General features: G+C 33.6%; 1 protein-coding gene across 1 annotated transcript in view; it reads right to left on the reverse strand.

Moving 5' to 3' along the window:
- Positions 1 to 24,466, reverse strand: part of LOC149785920 (E3 ubiquitin-protein ligase rnf213-alpha-like) — a 427,433-nt gene that overhangs the window by 61,356 nt on the left and 341,611 nt on the right. Inside the window, exons 74-78 of the mRNA XM_089978087.1 lie at positions 21,919 to 21,953; positions 12,458 to 12,555; positions 11,794 to 11,947; positions 9,661 to 9,835; positions 4,861 to 4,961 (exon numbers count right to left, since the gene is read on the reverse strand). Of these exons, the coding sequence (XP_089834213.1) occupies positions 4,861 to 4,961; positions 9,661 to 9,835; positions 11,794 to 11,947; positions 12,458 to 12,555; positions 21,919 to 21,953 (563 nt within the window). The remainder of the gene's footprint in view (positions 1 to 4,860; positions 4,962 to 9,660; positions 9,836 to 11,793; positions 11,948 to 12,457; positions 12,556 to 21,918; positions 21,954 to 24,466) is intronic.

The following is a 24,466-nucleotide window of genomic DNA, read 5'->3' on the forward strand; positions in this document are numbered from 1 at the left end:
TGCCATGCCTCACTCAACTTATGAATATTTTATTTGCTGTACATTATTCATCTTATATTATCACAGTTTCAGTTCATAAGTTATGTCATTTTTGAATATATCTGACAATTTCAGTAAATCATCTCTAGAAATATAGTAATTTTATTTCCTACTGTTGCATATATGTACACAATGAAAATTTTATAAAGGATGTACTGCACATGGGATGCTTTGGTAGAATAGACCAAGAAACTATGCAGTGGCTCACAAATTTGAAACTTTTTCTTTTTTTAATGTTACAAATCAAAAGTTCTATTAACAAAAGTGTTGCTTAAAGTTAAAGAAGAAACTTTTATCAGCATTATCAGTAAATCAGCCTGATTTTTAACATCATGTAAAGTGCAATGTAATTAATTCTCATTAAATTCTCTTTTCCTAGTGATGCCACATTTAATGTGAAAATGATAGATACATGCTTTAATAAAAGAATCTTCCACAAAATGTGAAAATATATAATGGTTGTTCCTGTGTTAATGAAAGCCATATGCAAGTTCATTTCCATATTTACTGATTTTGTGAACATTTACAGACAGCAAAGAAAACTAAGCCATTTAAACACTAAAAATGGTGAGGAAAATATGGTAGAGTGAAAATACTCAAAGAAACAGCAAAGGAATCAACAAGCAAAGCATGGGGGTCTGATTTATCTAGGCATCCTGAAGTAAAATGGGTCAATATCACATGTACCAAATTATGTTCACTTTCCTGGAAATTTTCAGGCCTCAACCTAGATTGCAAATCCTGGTGTAATTAGAGTGAATGAATATCTGGGGCCATGTGTGATGTGCTTGGCAGATAACCAACACTGAGTCAAGCATATGTAGCCCTACACCATTCCAATATTTAAAAAAAACCAGACTGTAGAGTTCCTGAACCCAACACAAACCTAATTTAATACATGTATGAAAGGGCAATACTAGTGTTCATAAGTAGTCTTACTTGTTAAATCAATATAAGGCTTGTAAATAAACTGCTGGTGAAAAGGCAAAATAAGTCACTTGCAAAACTACCACATTAGGACTCCTCCTAAAGCCTGCCATTCTCTTTGTTTGTGAGAAAAACATTCCATAACGGGGGATGCGAATAAAATGATGGTATTTATCATGCTCCCTTAAACCTTTTGCATTTGGAAACCAATTGATCAATTACGGTCTGACATTTTTAACCCAATTTCCAGATTCAACACAATTAAATATCTTACATTCTTTGGCCACATGAACTTCATTCTGGCAGATGTCAAATCTCGGAGTTGATGGAACTTTGACAACTCTGCCACACAATGTATTAAACAAACTCCAGCAAATTCATTTGCAATGGTTTCCAAAAAAGAGTCCATTTAATTTGTCCACCATTGGTCTCCAAGTGATCGATTCATCATTGTTGTTGTTTGGAGGTGGGGGGCCCCTGTCACTAGCATTAACTTGGTATTATACCCCCAACATTTGGATTTGATGTGACATCAAATAGAGAGCATTTCTAGTGGTAACACTGGAATGGTTTTTCAAACATGAATGCACCTTTATTATAATGTATGAAATAAATTCACTGGAAGCATTCAGACACTTATAATGTCCACCATTTCAATACTGGTATTCAGTCACTATCTGCTAATTCTTGACCTTGTGTTATCTCAAGCTGAAATTGGCATATTTCCCAGATACGGTCACAGAGAAAACATACTGCAAACATTCAACCCCTTTGTCTATGTTCCAGGTACTTCTGAAATCTTTTTATTGCTTTGTAGCAAGAACCAGTACCCACCAACATTTGCTCATAAAACACCATATTTCTAAAGTCATACACAATTTGAAATTATATGTTGCTCTTAAAACCAATAGTGCATATTTATTAGTGTTTTTGTACATGTATACACTGATCTGAAATCACAAATTAGTAAACTGCCATTTTAAAGTTAATTTATGGCAAGATATTTTTGGTCAAAGTTTGCAATGTGAAAATAAAAAATCAAAAAAAAAGAATTCTGACCATTATTTTGAGCAAAATAATACAGTTCATGAAGCAGATGCAATAAATAAGTATGATTATGTTTTCAAATTGAGAAAACATCATAGATCAACCCTCTGTTCTTTATTATGATAATAGTAACATAGATATTCATACAGAAAATGACATGACTTGTGTTTCTTTTCTTCCAAATTCTGCAAAATGGTTTAAATTTGATCTCTTATTTGTTTATACTAAATATCACAATTTTTTAATTTGTATACCAGTGCCTCTAGATGAGAATCCCACCCAAAGTGCCTCTAGATGGGAATCCCACCCAAAGTGCCTCTAGATGAGAATCCCACCTAAAGCAGATAGCCTGACTTTGATAATATCTCAGTAATTCACAAAGTCAAGTACGTAGAGTCTAACCTCAAAAATATACATAAAAAAATGTACAAAACGTCAGTGATAAATTTAGTATAATAGTTAACATTATGTTTAAATAATCTGATTCCTTGGTATAAATGTCTGATTTTCTTAAAATGTTTGTTTTGGGCACCCAATATATGTCGTACTGTTTCCATGATTTACATTTTTTACAAAGCCATGTGCTGGGAATAGTTACTGATCTTGCTGTCACGGGTGACCTTTAAAAAAGAAAACTGGTGTTGTTGAGTGCATATATTCATTTTATGCATTTATTTCCACCAAAAATGTTGTGAACAATCAGACTTGCATATATGCCAAATGGGCAGTTAATCTTTCAATGATGAATACATTCAAGTGTAATAATGTTGGCTTATTACATACGAAATTGGCAGTTAATCTTTCAATGATGAATACATTCAAGTGTAATAATGTTGGCTTATTACACATGAAATTGGCAGTTAATCTTTCAATGATGAATACATTCAAGTGTAATAATGTTGGCTTATTACATATGAAATTGGCAGTTAATCTTTCAATGATGAATACATTCAAGTTTAATAATGTTGGCTTATTACATATGAAATGGGCAGTTAATCTTTCAATGATGAATACATTCAAGTGTAATAATGTTGGCTTATTACATATGAAATGGGCAGTTAATCTTTCAATGATGAATACATTCAAGTGTAATACTGTTGGCTTATTACATATGAAATTGGCAGTTAATCTTTCAATGATGAATACATTCAAGTGTAATAATGTTGGCTTATTACACATGAAATTGGCAGTTAATTTTTCAATGATGAATACATTCAGGTGTAATAATGTTGGCTTATTACATATGAAATTGGCAGTTAATCTTTCAATGATGAATACATTCAAGTGTAATAATGTTGGCTTATTACATATGAAATTGGCAGTTAATCTTTCAATGATGAATACATTCAGGTGTACTAATGTTGGTTTATCACATATGAAATTGGAAAAAGTACCAGGTATAATGAGGTTGCCATTTTAAGAAGATACTAATCTTGATTCCAGCTCATGTTGCAATTTCTAGGATATCAGCTTGTTGCTGTCACAAATATTCATTTGCAGTACACTGGTTACTTATCTGGTCCCTAAGCAACCATGTTGGTGTCACATGACATTGCTCAAAACAAAAAAGGCAAAACTAGCCGGACTAAATGAAATGATTGCTCATCAGCCCCATGACATGAACTCCAATAACATGCCCAACTTTGGGGTCACGAACCATATCAATACTAGAACTAATTACAGCAAAGAGGCAAAACTAGCCCTGCTAACTGAAATGACTGCTCTGCAGCCCCATGACATGAACTCCAATAACATGCCCAACTTTGGGGTCGTGAACTATATTGACACTAGATACAGTTGCAATGAAAATGGCAAAACTAGCCCTGCTAATCAAAATGACTGCTTCTTTGTTCATCTGTAACCCTGTACAGTCAGCTATGATTTCTTGCAAAACATCCAGTGCAACAGGAGTCAGTTTTTCATGTCGACATAGCGAATCAAGCTGGCCATTAATAATGGCATTATGGTAGCTGCACTGACCAGTAAATTGAAATTCACAAAATAAAGGAAACAGTGCTCATTCTAGTCAGATTGTCTTTTACATGAGTACTGACATGCGAAAGGACACCCTGAACTAATGGAAAAACTACAAAAACTAAGCTAAAACCATGAAATGACCATCACTTTGGATTTACATACTGACCAGTCACATGACCTATTCACTAACTTATGGGGTTGCTTAGGGTATACAAGGTTCAAAGAAATGGTAATATATAAAAATATATTAATCTATTAAATTTCATCCATTCATCTTAAACAACTTTAAAGTTCAAACAAAAGTTTAACAGGCAGATGGACAAATGGATGTAAACACTGACCTGTGCTCTTAACTATGAAGATAGCAGATTAAGTGCTAGGTGACACACATTCTAATGATGATATATATGTACACCAAATTTAATCCCTTAACCTAAGAGATATAGTACAGAAGCAAATGTGCTTTAGTTAGATGGATGGAAATGCAAAAATATCAGCATTTCCAACTTTTTGTAAAAAGGTGATAGACAATAAATTTATAAATATACCCTAAAATACAGTATCTAATTTAAATATACCCTAAACATACAGTATCTAATTTGAGCTTACGTTTTGTGCCCCTATGTTTGCAGAATATCAGGCTAAATTTAAAAAATCTTTAGCATGCAGTGAATTGCTGGAATAAATCAAGATCAAATTCTACTGGTATGAAATTTCTAATTATCTGACAAAATATTCTTATTCATTAAATGACTTCTAATGTTTTAAATCTTAAGTACAGGCAATTAAGTTAAAAAATTTACATTTAATAAATAAGATTGACATGATGTTAACTTTGTATAAGAATGGCTACAAGCAATGTTTTCTTGCCTGTAGTACTGGGGCTAAAAATCTTCCTGTAAACATCTTCTCCCATTCACGTCGAGCATTCTTTGTTCTCAGGCCACATATTTCCTCTCCAAGTTTTTCATCTGAAATTAATTTTAATACAGCACATGTCATATGTACAGTGAAACTTATCTAGACCATTGGTCAGTAAACCAAAATCCCTTGAAACTGAAGTAGTTTTCTATTTCCAAATTTCTCTTTATTTAATGTAATTAACTCAGCAAACCAAAACTTCACAAAACCAAATTATCCTAACAGTTTTTGGCACTGAAAGGTTTCAGTGTACAATCTGAGATGTTAAACCTCACTGACAGCATGAGCTTCCAACACTTCTGAACCTATGACAAACATATAATCACACTCCCATCTCTGGCATGAATTTTCTGCCACCTTTAAATTCACATTTCCTTAAATAATGCAATTTTTATAAACAAAAGTGAAATGACCTCTTAAGGTTTGGTTCAAAAACTCAACTATCTGAAAGTCAATAGTTGCTTCTTTGGATTAGTACTTCAAGCAAGTTAATATTAGCAAACCATCAGAAACAGAAAACAGATTGCCAGGGATTACAAACACAGAAATCGCTGCAATTTCAAGGATGTTGTTCGGAGTCCAGTCATGCAATATAATCACATGGCTCTGGTAGGCCTAATTAGTAAATAATGATACTGTATAGAAGTATGGTAGTGTTTTTATAATAACTAGCACGCTTGACAGTGCAAGATAACAGCAATAAATACAGCTGTGAATCTAGGGGTGGGGATTAATAATTAAGGATCCATATGCTGATCTAACTTTGCATTGAATATATCCACACTTGACTGAAGCTATTGAGAACTTGATATGGAAAAAAGTTATAATTTAAGGTATGATCTTTATTTGTCGGACAAGTCAATTTTCACCCTGACAAAACTGAAAACTATTGGATTTGTCGTACAATTTTGACTGATTTTGGAATAAATTTTCACTTATTAGTATTTAAGTATAAAACTTATTAAAATACGTATTTAATTTAGAAACAGTAATGAAGCAGGTAAATAGGTATGTAAGAGGGTAGGTTAATCGGTTACTAAGGGATGTAAAAAGGCGGCCTATGGAAACCCACTTGCTGACATCTGGTGTCGGATTCTTACTGATAAAATTTCTTTCAATGCTGTTGACTGCATATGTTACGATATCAACTATTTCATTAATTCTGTTTCTTGTATCTTCATCCACGTTTAATGTCAATCAGTATCATTTGTCCAATACAGAAAGGCCACAACAGTGTTGTTTAGCAATGGCATTTGTGTAACATCATGAGTCACTACCTCACATGTAAAAATAGATTGAAGCCCCAGCTTCAGACCAGCAGGTAATATGACTGTAATGACCATGGTTATAGAGTCACAATGACTCTGACACTATTTTCAGTCTTTTGCTTTATCAAGTTTGTTTTTATAAATATGGTACAATTTTAAATGAATATGAATTAGAATGTTTCATTTATATAGTATAGCAATTATAATTATCTCTCTTACAATCATCTCTTATTTCTATGGACTGGCAAACTAACAGCCAATCCTGGTGACTTTACATATGTAACCTATTTTCGAGGCACAGGTTCACTCGGTAAAACATCTTTGAAAAGTCTGTCTTAACATTTTCAGAGTGTTCTGTTTAGATTATTACTATACACATTATATTCTTCTATGTATTATGATGTTGGCTATTTTGGACTTGCACGAGAGTTTCGTATTTGGAGATTCTATACTTTTGCAGTTATTGTCTTCTTTTTTTGTAGGGTACTGATAAGTAATTTGCATGTTTTAGTGATAATAAGGTTAAATAGATGTATACAATTCATGTTTTGATCTTACAATAGCGGTCGTCTGCATCAAGTTCATAACCCACATCTACATGACTTGATTCAACTGTTGGTGACTTAAAATTATCATCGTATAGTTTAAGTTCACATAAACCTGAGCTCATAAGATGTTTTTATTCATTTGATAAGCAAGCTGCAGTACTCAAATACTTATGGCTATGTATTGTATGTATTTGCAATGTTGACACAATGTATACCATGCAAGCTGTATTTTTCTTTTACTGGTTACATGGCTTGCTGTGCCTGCAGCGATTGGCTAAACTGTGTCGCATTGTATCTGGAGAAGGTAATAAATATTAATTTAGTAATTCTTTTCTGTGTGTTATAGCAGAGTTTGAAGCAGGGCATCTACAAAGGAGGGAAGCAGACTAACTGTTGATACACCACAAAACAAGATTCCTTTTTCTCATAAGCTAGATACATTTATTTTGCATAATAATTGTTGATGTCAAAACTCAATTCTGTACTTTCAGTAGGTTGAATATTGATGCTGTGATTTCACTGTAAGTATTAGTGAAACTTCTTCTCATCCTTGGGGATATCTCTAAATAACAATTGAGGAATTCTCTGAAACTCACTTCTTCACAATGATCCATGTATGTGAAAAATTAAGCTCTTTATCTCATGAAGTATTCATTTCACTTGGTTGCCTTGCTATCTTTGATAACAGTTATGATTGAATAGCCTAATTTAAGGCAGTCTAATTATATTAAGTAAACAATAATATTTATAACAGTATTTGCCTAATCAATCGAAATGAGTTCATCCAACATAATGACTAAATCTTATACATGTAGAATTTGCATGCCTTTTAACTTTTCTTTTATTCCACATCCTTTATTTTGATGCAGTTAACATGATAATAGAAAGGAGGTCAGCTTTTAATTCATTGCAACAATACAACAAATACTTCCTCAAGTAAGATATCACAACACAGTCTGCACTTAATTAGGTTCTCAGAGAGCTGTTATGGTAGATTGCCACATTTTACGTTTGAATACAAGAGGGTAGACTGCATTTTTGATCATTACACTTAAACCTAACTAAAAGATAGAACTAAAATACAAATCTTGCTTGATAAAATATTTCAATTGGTTTTTATTTATTAAAGTACTGCCTCCAGCAGGCATAAGTGACATTTTCGTTTATCAAAAATTCATTGAATATCATTATTTACAGTATTCTAAGAATGTTGTTTGGAAAGAAAATCTTGAAGAGATTATGACTTCTTATTAAAAGGTGACAATTTCAAAATGTTAAATTAAAATGTCCAGGATACAAGTGATATATTAAAGATTCAGGTACCAATTGAGACCAGGATTTGCTTCAAGTTCAACAATGTAGGGGTCAATTTTAGAGTAATTTGTAGTGAAAAAGAATGGGATCCATGCCTAACCTCTTGTTACAAGTGGGTTCATGAGTTATCTGGGTGTGAGTTATCGAGGGAGTGGTGTATAAGGTATGGCAGACTAATCTATTGAAGCTTGTTTCTGAAGTTTTCATTCCACATGAGTAGTTTACCAAGTATGAAGAACAAAATGAATAATATAATATATGAAGACACTCCCACTCAGAAACTGGTGACGGCGGGGCAGCTTGGGTTGCTTTCATTACCCTTTGTACCAATGTGAATATGCAGCACCAGAACATAATATCTTTTTCAGACTGCATAAGCAAATCATGTTACTGGAAGATCTGGGATGTTAATGGGCTGTCCAATTTCAGCTTCAAAGAATTTCAGTGTGGAAAGGGTTAAAGATGATGAAATTTGTTTTGCTTCAATGTAGTTCAAACATTCAAGTATGTACGTACTTTCACCATTAAAGATTCAAACCAGCTTCCATCTTTCAAACTGTCAGAGGTTGTCCAAAGGATTTTCTATTTTAAGTAAGGATGGCCATGTTTTGATGGCAAATTATCATCATTTGAATGAACTAAAAAGACCTTCATTGCAGAAAACTTTCTGTCAAATTTTGCTACATGCTCTAAGCAGTTTCTGTGAAGACATTATCTAAAGATGTGCTTTAGTTTCAGTTATGGCAGCCATATCTGATGGCATATTGGCATCATTTTGTCCCAATTTCAAAGACTTAATTTCTTGCCAGGATGCTTTCTGTCAATTTCAAATTATGTTTTATTGTTACTCACAAGAGGTTTTTAATATTTTTTAAATTTTTAGTATTGGTGTCCATGTCTGATTGTGGATTGGCATAATTTTTGTATAATACTGAAAGTCTTCTATGCCAGGATGCTGTCAATTGTTAGAAGTTGTTGAATAGTTTTTCAGTTTTAGCAATGGCAACATACTTCATGGCAGAGCAACATTATCTATACAAAAATTAAAAACCTCATATGCCAGGATACTGTCTGTCAAATTTGGTCAAATTCTTTAAAGCAGTTTTTGAATAGTTTTTTAAAAGGTTTTCTAATTCAGCAAATAAATAGTTGTTTAAAAGTTTTTCTAATTCAGCAATGGCAGCTATATTTGATGGTGGATTGGCATATATTATACAAACTGAATTGAAAGGTCTTCGTTTCTGAGAGCTGTTTGCCAAGTGTTGTTGAAAGTAATTGAATTGCTTTTTGAGAATAAGTTGAAAAATGCAGCTGTTAATAGACGTATGACAAATGACCACATTATGGCCATGAGAGCTAAACATCACATATCATTTATGACCAGATTACTGATGAACAAATCAATTTTTTGTATGAAAGGAAGACCCTTTTGAAAGACTGCCCATCTTTCTTGCGAGAAATGTTTTGTTGGCAGAAGGGTGGTCTCATAAGACAGGCTCTACTTAATTATTTGTGACATGTACATTCAACCAAATCAATTAAGGAAGATTACTGAATGCATAGAAGGAATATTCAGAGTATAGAAAAGGAAAAGAAGTTAAGGTATATGGCTCTCTTACTTTCACTGCATGTCTGCTTGACATGACTGAGAATGCAATGCAATGTACTAAGAACATCATCAACACTTCTCCCTAGTGTTCGATGAAGGTCATTCAGGTCATGCTGAATATGTTCCATTAGAAACTGGGTCACCATGTTTTCAGCTATCTTTGGCTTGATAAGTTGACAAATGGCCTAAAACAAATAACAGAAGCATAGCATGATATGAAGAAGCATACTATGACATAAAATTCTGAAACAAGCTGAGAACAAAAATAACCTGAAAAGAAAATTAAATTCTAGCAAATACAAGTTATATCAATGTATCCACGTAATGGCAAATTAAATGTATTATTATAAAAAGACAAAACTATAAAAGTGGGCTATAGTCATTAAAGTGATGATTTCTGTAAGCTAATACTGATTGACTGATTGTTGTTTAATGACTGACTCGTTGGTGTTTAACCCTTTGCTTCCCATTTAAAAATCTAACCCCGTTACCCATGCCTCCCATATGATGTTCAGGAAGTCACAGTCTGGTTCCCCATAAAGAATTCCCTTTGTAAATACAAAATTTCAATTCTGGTATTGTATGTGATATGATTTGATTGAAACTTTGCATACTGAAATGAATGGAAGAAACTGACAACACATATTCTTAATTTTGTACTTTTATTTTATGTGCCGATTTTGTGTTTTAAACACCTAAAAGCTCCCTTATATATAACAATGTAAGGAAGAATACTTGCTGCATTTGCAACACACTCTAAAAATGTGATTTTTAACAAAAAGAACATAATGGCATTATGAATTTATACTATTAATGTAACCTTCACCATCATATTTGGAAAACATTACACTTAAAAGTAACTTACCTGTGTGAAATGGCCATAATAGTTCCACTGAATTGAGGTACTACCATTAGCTAACAATGCCATTTTGGATGCAGCCTTGGAAAACAACTCTATGTATAATATGTTGGTTAAATTTAGATTTATATGGTCTAATATTAGGAAATACGTCATTAAAACCGAATGCAAATAAAGATGATTTATTAGTTTTACTTGTGTTTGATTAACTTGTGGCAAATATTACCTATTCATATTATACAATGTGTAAAACACAGAAATGTGTAGACAGGGGCAAAGGTAAATGAGTAATTATGTGTAGATGGAGGGCCAAGGTAAAGGCATAGAAAAGCGAAGCAGGGGAGTAAAGACAGAATGACTGATTGGTGTTTAATGACTGAATGACTGATTTGTGTTTAATGATATATAAACACATGATTGGGAACATCTAACCAAAACAATGCGAGTTGAATGCCTTGCTTTGAGACATAACACAGTCGATTAGATGACTTGGCCTGTTCTGAGCAGGATTCAGATATGTAACATGCTGGCTGCCTGTCCAGCATGGTAACTATTGATCCAATATGAATCCCTTTTTGCATGTCAAATAACCTTGGACTTACAAGTTAACTAAAAAATCACATTTTCAATAATAAATATTACTTAGTACATGTATATTGATAAATCCATACTCTTTTGTAGGGGTTTCTAAGTATTAGAACCCTGTCTGACTCCACATTTCTTCATTGTTTTCCAGTTATTTTTATTATTATCATGTGCAGTGTGTGCTCAGCAATTTAACAATGTCATCATCAGCAAGGTGCAGAGCCTGCAGTCCACCGGGGAACTTTGTCAGTGGATAGTTGTTCACAATGTGTGACATGGTCTGAAGAGCTCCACAGCAACAGGAAGAGTAAGTTTTCCAGTTGTGCAATTGGATGGACAGGATATCGTGAACAAAGACTGACATGCTATGTTTAGGTGCAGAACAGGCTTTCAAGCTGAGATGCTGTCTCACTCAATTTTTGTAGAAAATGTAAGACAAATAAAAAGAGCGGTTATAATCAATCAAGTGATTTTTAGAAAAATAAAGTGTATGGTATGGAGCAGAGACCTACATAATTACAGGATGCAGTCATACCAAATATACACTCAATATAACAATACAAACCTTGTATCCATTTTAGAAAATGGACTCAAAAGTTACGGCATGAACATATTCTGACACGTGTATTCTGAGAGACGGTCTAGGTCCACTTTTTGTACAGGGATGAAGGAAAGTTAAGGCATAAATAAAAAGTTTACCCCCAGATTGTGATTAGCTCCCAGCATCATGGATAGGTGAAGCATCAGCCTGACCACAGCACAGTAGGCAGGAGACATTTCTCTCTCTGGTACGGCACTCAGAGCTCTCCGGCTAGCTGCACTCAGAATGTGGCCTGTCTCTGTCATGTCTTTTCTGGGAAATAAGGATATTTATTGTTAAAGTTGTTCCTCACTAAAACATACATTTGCCCTTGTTTTACAGGGTACACAAACTACACTACTGTTGTATAGCAAAGCAAGGTTCATGAATTCCATTGAAAGGCAGCTATTAAAAGGGTGCATGTTGAGTGCTCATCACTAGTTTGTCTTAAAATTTTAGTGGAGTTCTTTGCAGCATGTGGACACTGCAGCTGGAGCAGAGTGAGCAAGATACCATATGTACCAACTTAAAATAAAACTCAAATGTCAGTCATTTCAGTACTATACCAGTTGCACACTGCAAAAGTGGGGGTGGGGGTTCTGTAATGGTAGACCTCCAATTTTGAAACTATCTTTATTCATACAGACAGCTTTAATTCCACAAGATCCTGTGTGATCAATCATCAAGTGTCATCATATCAAACAACATGGCACTAATAAATTAGGAGTATTTCATGCGAAATAGTATTCATTTTCAATGACAAAGTATAAGCAGACTACTCACCGATTATCAAGAGTATTTCCTGGAAGCAGTTTGTGATCCTCGCCTCCAATCTGAGCACCACACTCCCTACATCTTTCTGTCTGGTTTGGACGACCACACTGGATCAATATAAATATATTTAAAATTAACTGATTAGTTATGCTGCTGCTGCACAGAACAAAATATATTCACATAAAATATCAAGAGTATAGGTTGAACACAAATCTCTATCTCAAAACAGTTTTTATCAAACATGAAACTCACTAAAATATTATTTACAAAATGCTGGAAGATACAACTTTTTCCAGAAATATCATACTTGATGAGTATCCACATGAAATCCTCTATGACAATAACCGATAACAATCAAATACATGTACATGATTTGACTACGTACTCATATATGACACATAAATAATACTTCTCAAAATACACCAACTTTTATATTTATGACCCATCACTCATATAATATACACAAAAACATAAAAATTATGTCAGATGACTCAGTGGTCTAAAGTGCTTGCCATCCCCAATCACTACCATCTCAACCTTGTCTGCGTGGGTTGAAGTCTCTGACTCTGCCAATGTGGGTGTGTGAGGAAGCTTCCCAGTAGCATCTTGTGGGTTGGTGGTTCTTACTGGGGTATTACACAGGTTCTTCCTCCACCAGTTATACTGGCCTCAATAATATGGCCTATAATGTTCTGAAAAAAATGGCATTAAATCCACAACAACATCAAAAAATGAATATGTGTGACACCCAAAATATTCAGATGTAATTTTACTATTTTATTAATAACATGCTTACTCATAAACATGAATCTGCTCACAAACAGGAGCACATTTGGAGTAGCTGACAATATACACATTGGTAGGGAGGAAAATAAAAGTCACTTAAGCCTGAAAATTAGGCCACAATGACCCACCTGTGGTATGGTCGAATTGCTAGTTCTCTTCCATGACATATATCCACATACCAATTTTCATGAGTTGAAGTGAAATTTGGTCCAAGATACTGAGGGTGTAATGAACAGAGTTCTAAAAATGCAATGATCATGCGAGCATGAAAATGTAACTACTGCAACCTATTCTTGATATATATATATTCTCTCTAAAATTCATGTCTACTACTCTAAAATTCATGTCTACTACTCTAAAATTCATGACTACTACTCTAAAATTCATGACTACTATTTTTCTCTCTAAAATTCATGTCTACTACTCTAAAATTCGTCTACTACTCTAAAATTCATGCCTACTATTTTTCTCTCTAAAAATTCATGTCTACTACTCTAAAATTCATGATTACTACTCTAAAATTCATGACTACTACTCTAAAATTCATGACTACTATTTTTCTCTCTAAAATTCATGTCTACTACTCTAAAATTCATGTCTACTACTCTAAAATTCATGACTACTATTTTTCTCTCTAAAAATTCATGTCTACTACTCTAAAATTCATGTCTACTACTCTAAAATTCATGTCTACTACTCTAAAATTCATGACTACTTTTTTTCTCTCTAAAATTCATGTCTACTACTCTAAAATTCATGTCTACTACTCTAAAATTCATGTTTGCTACTCTAAAATTCATGTCTACTACTCTAAAATTCATGTCTACTACTCTAAAATTCATGTCTACTGCTCTAAAATTCATGACTACTATTTTTCTCTCTAAAAATTCATGTCTACTACTCTAAAATTCATGTCTACTACTCTAAAATTCATGTCTACTACTCTAAAATTCATGTCCACTACTCTAAAATTCATGTCTACTACTCTAAAATTCATGTCCACTACTCTAAAATTCATGTCCACTACTCTAAAATTCATGTCTACTACTCTAAAATTCATGACTACTATTTTTCTTTCTAAAAATTCATGTCTACTACTCTAAAATTCATGTCTACTACTCTAAAATTCATGTCTGCTACTCTAAAATTCATGTCTACTACTCTAAAATTCATGACTACTATTTTTCTCTCTAAAAATTCATGTCTACTACTCTAAAATTCATGTCTACTACTCTAAAATTCATGTCTACTATTTTTCTCTCTAAAATTCATGTCTACTACTCTAAAATTCATGTCTACTACTCTAAAATTCATGTTTGCTACTCTAAAATTCATGTCTACTACTCTAAAATTCATGTCTGCTACTCTAAAATTCATGACTACTATTTTTCTCTCTAAAAATTCATGTATACTACTCTAAAATGCATGGCTACTATTTTGCTCTCTAAAATTCATGTCTAGCCTGGCTACTATTTATATACCACTCCCTAATTTTAGTGTACCCTGATAACCCTCAAACCTACTTATAGCACAGAGGCGATATGGATCTAATTTTTTTCTTATTAAGATGGCAAAAAAAAGGTTCCTATTTGCTTCACATGTAAACAATCCTGATTAAATGGGCAAATGAAAACTCAGTATATCGTCCATTTTATCATTTAAAATGCACATTAACACTTGGAACTTGGATAATGAAATTTGCATATTTTAAGAAGAAATCATATTCTTTGTCTATATTAGGCCAAAAACCTGTCATTTTGAAGTTGCATATAGATGAAAGCATTGACTACCTGACTCTAATAGATCACAAGATAATACCATTTTTACCGCATGACCATGTGACCCATACTTATAAAAGACATTGCATCTGGTGCTTAATGTTTTCTTGTTGTTGAGAGATTGACATCAGTACAAAGATACCTGGCAGAAAGGTGGCTTTCATGTACTAAAGATTTTTTTATTGTAATTTGCATTTCTAAATATGACCATTAATACTGATGCCTAATAATAAGAGTGGCTGTTAACCAGGTGAATGATATTCTGTAATTGTGTTGGATGAAGAAACATTTTCTGTCTTCTCTGGCAATGAAGTCCCCTTCCAAATGAAACAAAATTCTTAGGCCTCTACTGAGGATGTTGTTCCAGTTCCTTGAAAGGGTGGGAATGCTGTGCTGAAGCTATAAAGGAAGGATGTTTCCTTCCAATTGTCACCTGAACCTGTGGCTTCTGGTTCCAGTTTCAGTGGTACACTAACAGGCAGGGAAAGCCTGAAAGTTAAAGGCCCATTACAGAAATGGTAGACTGCTGTGAGAAATGTTCCTTGCATGAAAATGGTAGATATGGTGATTTAAACCTGTTCAAAGGCATCTTGGGTGTGGGTGCATAGAAACCAAAGTAGAACCAATCAAGTCAGAGATAAAGAATTTGAATTTGAATATTTTGGTTCCCACTGGGAAGCAAGGTAAAGATGGGCCTTGGATGGTGTTTCTGAACTCCCTTTGATTTGTCAGATGATAGATCCACTCATGATGATATTTTTGGTAGCTTTCTGGATATTGTATAACCTACTCTTAGTACAGGAGTGGTGAGTGATGAGATGGGTTTTGATATCCTTGAGATTTTCAAGTTGGAGGACTTGATTATCACAGAGATACCAAGACTGTTGGGATTGTCATTAGAGCCTGTTCCAAGAAAGCTAATATTTTAAATCTCTTGAAAGAGTATCTGGTACCTGCTGATGCTAATTGCCTGAGTGTGCTACAAATTAATGAGGGTATGTTGCATTTAGTGCCCAGAATTGCAGATAGAACATTACAAGATGTTCAGAAAATAATAGGTTGGGGCACTGTGCTCCTTTTACAGAATGCTCAAGCTGTCAAAAATGAAAACATGTCTTTGCACTTGGCAAGAAAAATTTTGACTGACTCAATTACCTTGTTGGGAAATGCTTTTTATGAGTTTTCAGTGTGACGTAGGTTCTTGTTAAATTTTCATATGCTAAAATGATATTTGCCTGCACGCTCAAAAAGTTCTGTTAAAACTCTGACCCATAGATTTTGCAAGCCATAAGTGGTAAAAAAAGAAAAAAAATTCATTCTATGACAGTGATTAAAGCACTACCCAATCTGACAGCTTTTTCTAAAAACAACTGTAGTAGCTGACTGATCTGAAGGTTGTAGAATTTTGCACAAAGGTGCTATCATAGAATTAATCCACAAAAACTTTGAATCAATTTCTAACATTTTTCTCGTTAAAAAAAAAGGGTAATTTAGGCCTGTGATCAATTTGAAATATCTAAACAAGCACATGAAATATGCTTATTTTAAACAAGAAACCATTGACATTATTCTTGACTCTACAAAATGAAGCAATTTCTTCACCTCTGTAGGTCTTAAAGATACATGTAACTAGTTCAGAGTACAAATCCATGCAGATTCTCGAAAGTTTTTGAAGATTATCTGGGATGGAAGATTGTTCAAGTTCATTTGTTTACCTTTTGACCTGGCAGTCCCAGGGTGTTCGCTAAGATTTTGAAACCCATTTTTGTTTTTTTTGAGGAGTAGAGCAATTATGTCCTTATAATGTATAGATGATTCGTTAGTTAACACATTAACCCCTGGAGGTTTTTGTCATTTTTGCCTGAAATTCGAGTAGGAAACACATTTTGAAAGCTATTTCTGAATACATCCTAAGGCATCAACTTCCAGGTGATTTTCCAATAACCTAATGCCTCGTTGTGTTAGAAACATTGTTTTTCATTGGCTATTTGGCTCGTGCACGAGCAGAGGGGTAAAAGTTGGAGTTAATTTTTTTTTTTTGCATTTTCATATTGAGACCACTTTTTATTTCAAATGCCCATCTTATCCTACTTTTTGCAAAGGTTCATTTGTCTGTTTGCAGTTCATACTTGTCTGCCTTAGATCTGAGACCAAAAAGTCTAAAATCCAGACTCAAAATTGGATTCTGACCACGGGCGAATTTTGCGTGGAACAAAAATGGGTCCAAAAAATTAGGTTTGTCCCTCTGTATTTTGTAGTTCAACTAGAACTTCCAGAGTTTTTGGTATCATTGTAGAGCTACATCTGTCTACCTTTCTATAATACCACCCACTTTAGAGTACCTTGCATGACCTTGATGCTGCAGAGATCGGCAGTAGGCTACTACCTCCTGCCATGTTAACTCATTGCCAGGGGTTAATGTGTTAAAAATCATGCCAGATCTCTTTGTGTGAACAATGCACAAGTTCTCTTGCAAGTCAGGCAAAATGCAGGTTTCCAAGTAAATCCTGAGAAATACACCTTTACCACTACTCAGACCAAAGGTCATTTGGGTTTTATCCTAAATTCCAATGAGTTTACCATATCTTTGATATAAGAGAAAGTTGACAAGATAATGAAGTGTAAAGAGGTTTTATCCTCCTCAGCATGTACAATAAGAGAGGTTTTGCATCTCAAGTGCCTCTTGACCTCTTCACTTCAATCAGTTCTGCCATCTTCTTTTCAAAGAAATTTAGAGTGGGAGGGAAAAAAAATCTTAAGTCAGCAAATGTCAGCTATGATAATCTCATAACATTATCACCTGAAATTAAAAGAGGAAGTTCAGTGGTGGGTTAAATACAACTGTTGGAAATCTGACCACTATTTCAGTGAATTTTAGTGAGATCTCACCAAAACTTCAGTAAAAGTTTTGGTCTAAATGTTAGTGAAATCTCACAACAATTTCAGTGATATTTCATGAGATCACACTAAAACTTTCATTGAAATCTCAGTAATAAATTTCAGTCACATTTTCCTTAGGGAATTCAGTGTTTAAAGCTCACTCAGTATGTGGGGAATCAACATCAGCAACCCTGCATATCCTTGAAGCAGATGTTGGATACTGCAGACTGGTGTAATGCAGATACTTTCTATTGTTTCTACGTTTGGGATATTGTCCAGCCAAAGATGGCATTTATGGATGCTATGCTTCAGCAATAAGACAAGATAGCGCACTTTTGAAGACAAAAAAATGTGTAATGTTATTTAAGTACATGTGACTTTGATATGGATTTAACTTTTCCCTTGGTCTCCTACTGTGTGTATTTGGATATATATAGTTTAAAGTTGTTGTCATTTTCAAATATGCAACTTCAATTTGACAGGCCATTGGTTTAATATGGAAAAAGAATCCCAACCCCCTTTTCTCATCCAAGCATTTGATGTGATGGATGAGGAGAATTCCTTGAAATATTAGCTGGAGGATTGAAGTTCCCATGCTGTTACCTTCCCACTTGGTTTGGGTTGTCTAGACAGCAAATTCTCTCACTCTTTAAAATGATACTAGGCACCTGTTGCAATGGCTTTTGTAAGTATGGGTCACATGGTCATGTGGTAAAACTGGTTTTGTCTTGTGATCTAGAGAGCCATGTACTCAATGCTTTTAGCAATATGTAATGTTGAACTGCCAGATTTTGGATATTTCCAAGAATCCAGACTTATAACATAAATATGTTTTCCAATAATTAACATAATATATACACTGAAATATCAATAAATACAACTTTTGGAAATGCACACTGATGACAACACTAAAAATTATATGTCAACTGAAGATGTCTGGCCATGTGAAATTGATGTTTTAATTGTATTTTGATTCAATTTTGTTGTAATCATCGTAAAAGTGGATAGCCCTCTTCTATTTAAATGAGAAAAGACCAGTTAATTAATTGTCAAGTTGATGCATGTGAGCCAACTCCATGAGAACCTAAGTGCTGATGCAGTTAAATTCAAGCTAGATTTATTTTGACAAGTGTTGAAAACTTAGTGATCATTGAGCATGACAACTGAAGCTAAAAATATTGATTTGTTTCAGCCAATTACAATACTGGAATGAAGTGATCATCACAAAAACATTCATGCAGGGTCAGCTTAACTTCTTGCTAAAATCACACACTGATGACATGCAACTACCAATTCTGCTTTTACCTGTGGATTGTCCTTCACAATTTGTGGTGATACATGAAAAAATAAACTTGCAAGTTTTAATAAGATCCACTAATTTTTGTCATTTCTTTCTTTTCAGTTGATTTTTTTTTTGGTTACCTGGCTGTAATGCTTTCAGGCGATGCAACTGCTATTTGCTGACTGTTTTCATTAGTATGAATGATAGAGTTGTACACAGCCATGTGCTATTGACAAAGTGACATTTAGAATTGCTGTCTTGACCAATTAACCAATAAAAACATATCACTGGGCTTGGCTCAGGCAGTTTTTACATTATTTTAATTCTAGCTATGAAACTTTTAAATACATTTATCTTGACAATTCAACTTTACTGGTACAAGAATTTGTATGTACTGCCTGTCAACTTGATCCATTTAAAGTGTGTAATCAATTATTCACTTAATTGACATCTTCAGATCTGTTACCCATAAATGGTAAAGTCCATTAGATCAATACCAATCAAAGTTTTAAGCACCCCACACTCCTTTCACAAAACTGTTAACCTCTCTATCTTGCATGCTAACTTATGTTGCAGATGCTGTTGATAGACCTTGTCACTTACAAGTTATTGAGGAAGAGGTGTACACTTTGTCTAGAGTCTAGGTAGAAAAGAAGCTAAAGTACTGATATAAGGACAAAACAACTGAACATACGAGCCGCTCATACATGCAAATTAGATCACAGTGCTCTAGTTTGGTATTACTGAATTACTTGTCCTGAGATGCATCCACATACAAATTCTCTTAAGTGAAGGTGATGTGGAGTTGGACATATGGATGGATTATTAAAATATTGAGAGAAGAACAAAAATGAACTAATGAACAAAACAAACACTTGAGTAAAATACTACATCTCCTCCCAACTTCATTAGCAAAGAGGATAATCATACATTTTGACATTTATAGATAAGATTAAATTTCATGTACCATACACAATTAAGCTTAGAGCTCACTTTTGTCAGCATGGCATGGCACAAGTATACCTTCTGTAGCAGAACAGCATCATAAACATCAACAAATCTGTCTTAATTTATGTTAAACTTTCTGAAATTTGGATACAGGGGAGATAATCAATTCATGGATTGTGAATCACCAAGCTCCACAGACCACTTGTTTGTTATACAGGTTCTGAAGTCATACCTAAACAAATAACTCTGCATCTCACATCTAATACACTATTACTGGGTGAAACTATGAACCGTGTTAGATTCTAATATGTAGCATGCCCCATTCTCAATGAGTAAAGCAAAAACAAAGATTACTGCCTTCATATCAGAAACTGAAATTTCTCTGAAAAAAGGTTTCACATTGCTTTTAATAATATAAATAATGTGTGTTTATACCAAAACATATATATCCATTTAATAAGGGATGCAAATAATTTCAGGATTATTATATCAGTACATGCTATCACTGAAAAAGACACATAATCCTAAAATTGTACATCTGCTTTCTTTCTAACATAAATATGGATAAACAGAAAAATCTGTAACTGTACCATCTCACCAGCAACAATGTCACTGCAGCCATACTAATACATGACTGAACAATCCAAGTGACCCTGACCTTTGACCATTTAACCACTTCATACCTTTGTCAATGTGAAACAAATCTGAAAATGCATGTATGGAAACAAAAGATAATGCCTCTTCATACAGTTTTTAATGATCTACCCCAAACAAGCAAACAATTCAGTATTTGGCCTTGACCTTTGACATGTCATCCATCATCCCCAAGGATGAACCACATACTCTACTGAATATGGTTAGAAATCTCCTACCTACCCACCGACACATGATATAGGACTTTTCAGCAAGATATCAACAACTGACCTTTGACCTTTTGACATCCACACCTGTAATGATATTTTATATCCCACGATAATAATCTTTACAAATAGCAGACAGGACTGCCAGATCAAAAATCTAAAGATAGATCACCCACTTAAAACTTAACAATGGTTCCCTGTGACCTTGAATTGTGAGCTCCAATGCCTATCAGTCTCAAAAGATCTTCTCCACTTGATTGCCAATTAAATCTGATCATCCAATGATGAAAACTGAAGATATTACAATTTAAAAAAAAAAAAACACTAATCAAATGGATATTCTGACTGTTGTCTCATCTTCATTGTCTTGGAAAAGACAAAAATGAAAAAATATGGTTTACATAGGCAAATGCAGCTATATTTATGCATACAAATTATTAATTAAATAGTATATGCCATCATTCGAAAAGATACATGACTCTAAAAATAATTATTTGTTTTATTCTCTTAGAAATGGGACAAAAAACAAAATTAAATTTTAGTTTTCAAGGCAAATGTACACTTTAGTGGATCTATAATGAATTTAAACATGTATTTTATAAAGTGTAAAAAAAATGGAAAATAAGAAATGTTTTATTCTGAAGTTCATCAAAAAGTATATATGTATTATAATAAAGATTCTTTAAGGTATTCATTTTATAACAATATTTTAAAGTAATGTTTGCAATTAAAAGCATTTCAAGTACTGTAAGAAGAAATATAATTATTGCTAACAAGTTACTATTAAATTCATTTTAATATTCTATACTTTCAATCAGCCATAATTTTGAGCACTATGCCAAAATTTAACATCTGCAGAATGTGATGGGAACAATGAAAATGTGAAAACAGATGAATGTATTAACTGTTACAAAGACATTACAAAATATTACTTACATTTCCAATTATGTATGGATGACCATTTGGACAACCTGCAATGAAGAGTGATACAAAAACATAATATTATATAAAATAATTAGTAATTCCTGATGTTGAATCCAATTAGTGCAAATCACCTTTTGGATACATACAAGTGCTCGAATGGGAACAGGACAAAGCATAATGCTCTGGCTGATGAGGGTTTATGCTGTTCATGTGAACTCCAGACATCTTGATATGCTGGTACATAATGTGGTACACTCATCTAGGTGTACAATGTTTACAGTTCCATGTACATTATTTACTAGTAAATACTGTATTACTTTCCAATATCATTTATATACAACAAGAATGCTGCCAATGACACAGAACATGCTCATCTTGAGACTCTTAACATACTAAAGATCTTGACCTTGTAACTACATATTTGACTACTGTATGATAGGTATGAACATGGGTTAAGTTTCATCAAAATATTTGTGGAGATAAACTGGGTTAATGAAACAGGATACTGCTCTTGTTGTGACCTTGACCTTGTTAGTAGTGGGAATGAATGTGAACATGTGAGACAGTCAAGTTAAGATATATAACAGGCCAAATCATCACTGTACAATATCTTCAAAAGTTTAAAAACCTGTACAGAAAGAGGTCAGAGATTTAAAGTTTTTCTTGCTGTAACCTTGATACTGAGGCAGAGGGCATAGCTCTGATATATGAGACATTGCTGAGTCATGAGATGTATATCTGGGTTTCATTCAAATATCTTCAGTGGTTGAAAACTTATATTCAGGACAAGAACAAATGTCTTAGAATTACATTTTTCCTTGCCATGACCTTGACCTAGAAATAAAAAGGCATGGCTATAGTATGCAACATACTATCTGTAAATGATACACAACTGGTTAAAATTTCATCAAAATATCTCAAGTGATCCAAAATTATACTCGAGACAAGGATAAAAATCAATATTATATTTTCAATTTGCAATGACCTACACCTTGAGGCATAGGGTCTAGGTATGGTACACAACACACTGCACATTTGTGATATATACTAGGGCAAAGCTTCATTAAAATCTCTCCAACTGTTGCAAAGTTAATGGTACAGACAAATCATTCAAAGCATAATATGCCTGATTTAAGATCATTGTATCAAAATAGAAGAAATCCTCTATGTCAGGGTACTTTCAGTTATTTGGTTACATTCTGTGTAGCAGCTTTTTGAAAACAATTATTTTAAATGTTATTCAAGGTTAGGAATGGTGGTCATAATTTTCACTGGATCTGCATCACTTGCACACATTTTAAAGCCTGTTATGTCAGAGAATTTCCTGTCTGATTTGGTCATTTGTGTTTTGTGTTTTTTAAGGAAAAGTTTTTTCAAGATTTGTCTATTTTTAGTTACAGCAACCATATCTGATGGTAAGTCAACATCATTTGTACAATCTGAAATCTGTTCACGCCAGAATTTTATTTTGTCAAATGTAGGCAATTTTATTTGGCAGCTTTTGAAAACTAGCGCAAACTTTTTATATTTTTCATAGCGATAAAAATAAGTCAACTCAACAATAAGTTGCCCCCCCCCCTTTTGAGGGTTACAAAAAGCCAATTTCCCTTTTAACCACCTATATGTCAGGGTGTATTCTGCAAGTCATATCCATCTAAAGGGATGACTTGCCAGTGAGTCAGCATTGCACTTTGATAAAAATAAACAAACCAAACTGGATGGAAGGATGGATGGATGGATCACGATAAAACCAGTGTAAAATTCACTTGTATTATTGATTGGAATATGTCACAAATAAATTGACATACAATTTGTTTAATTAAATCAATTAAAATTCATAGTGCTTGATCATTTTATATCCATTTATATAATAAATCCATGAATTAAATTATTGATCACATATTAGTATAAAAAGTGTTCAGAATGATCGGACTGACAATATCCCATAATATGTATGTTCATTCTGTGTGCCTTACAAATAAACAATGAAAAGTCAAGTCCACATTTTTGTGATTCACAGTATCCTGTACCAGATATAATGTCATCTGGTACAAAGTCCAAGAATTCATCCTCATTGTCTGACAAAGTTCTGAAATCCTCCACTGTCATCTAGTCATTGTAAATATTGTCTGACTCATTTCCCCTGGCTTATGTAAAGACTGAGCTTGGTCTCTGTAAGTAACACTTTGATCATACAGTATGTTAAATCTATTAAAGCCTGAAAATGAACAAGTGTCAATTGTGTGACAAGATCACAACAAGTTCGAATAACCACCATCTTAATTGGCACTGAGCAAGTATCAAGTTTTATCAAAGGGTTGTCATGTGGAAATGCAAGCTAAGGGATTAAGGTCAAACATTCACTGGAAGATGTACAAATCTACTTGGCACTGAACAAGTACATATAATAAATTTGCAGCTTGATCAAAAGGACTGTTAACTTGAAAACAAAGTGAGTACTGCCTTTACAAGCCAAGTGTTTATCAAGCCACATACATAGGCAGACAACATGGGAAATAATCACTTCAAAATTAAATCTAACTTTTGGAAAAGAAAAATT

Source organism: Sinohyriopsis cumingii, chromosome 12, assembly GCF_028554795.1.
Source record: "Sinohyriopsis cumingii isolate HCF-2022 chromosome 12, ASM2855479v2, whole genome shotgun sequence".
Taxonomy (NCBI): domain Eukaryota; kingdom Metazoa; phylum Mollusca; class Bivalvia; order Unionida; family Unionidae; genus Sinohyriopsis; species Sinohyriopsis cumingii.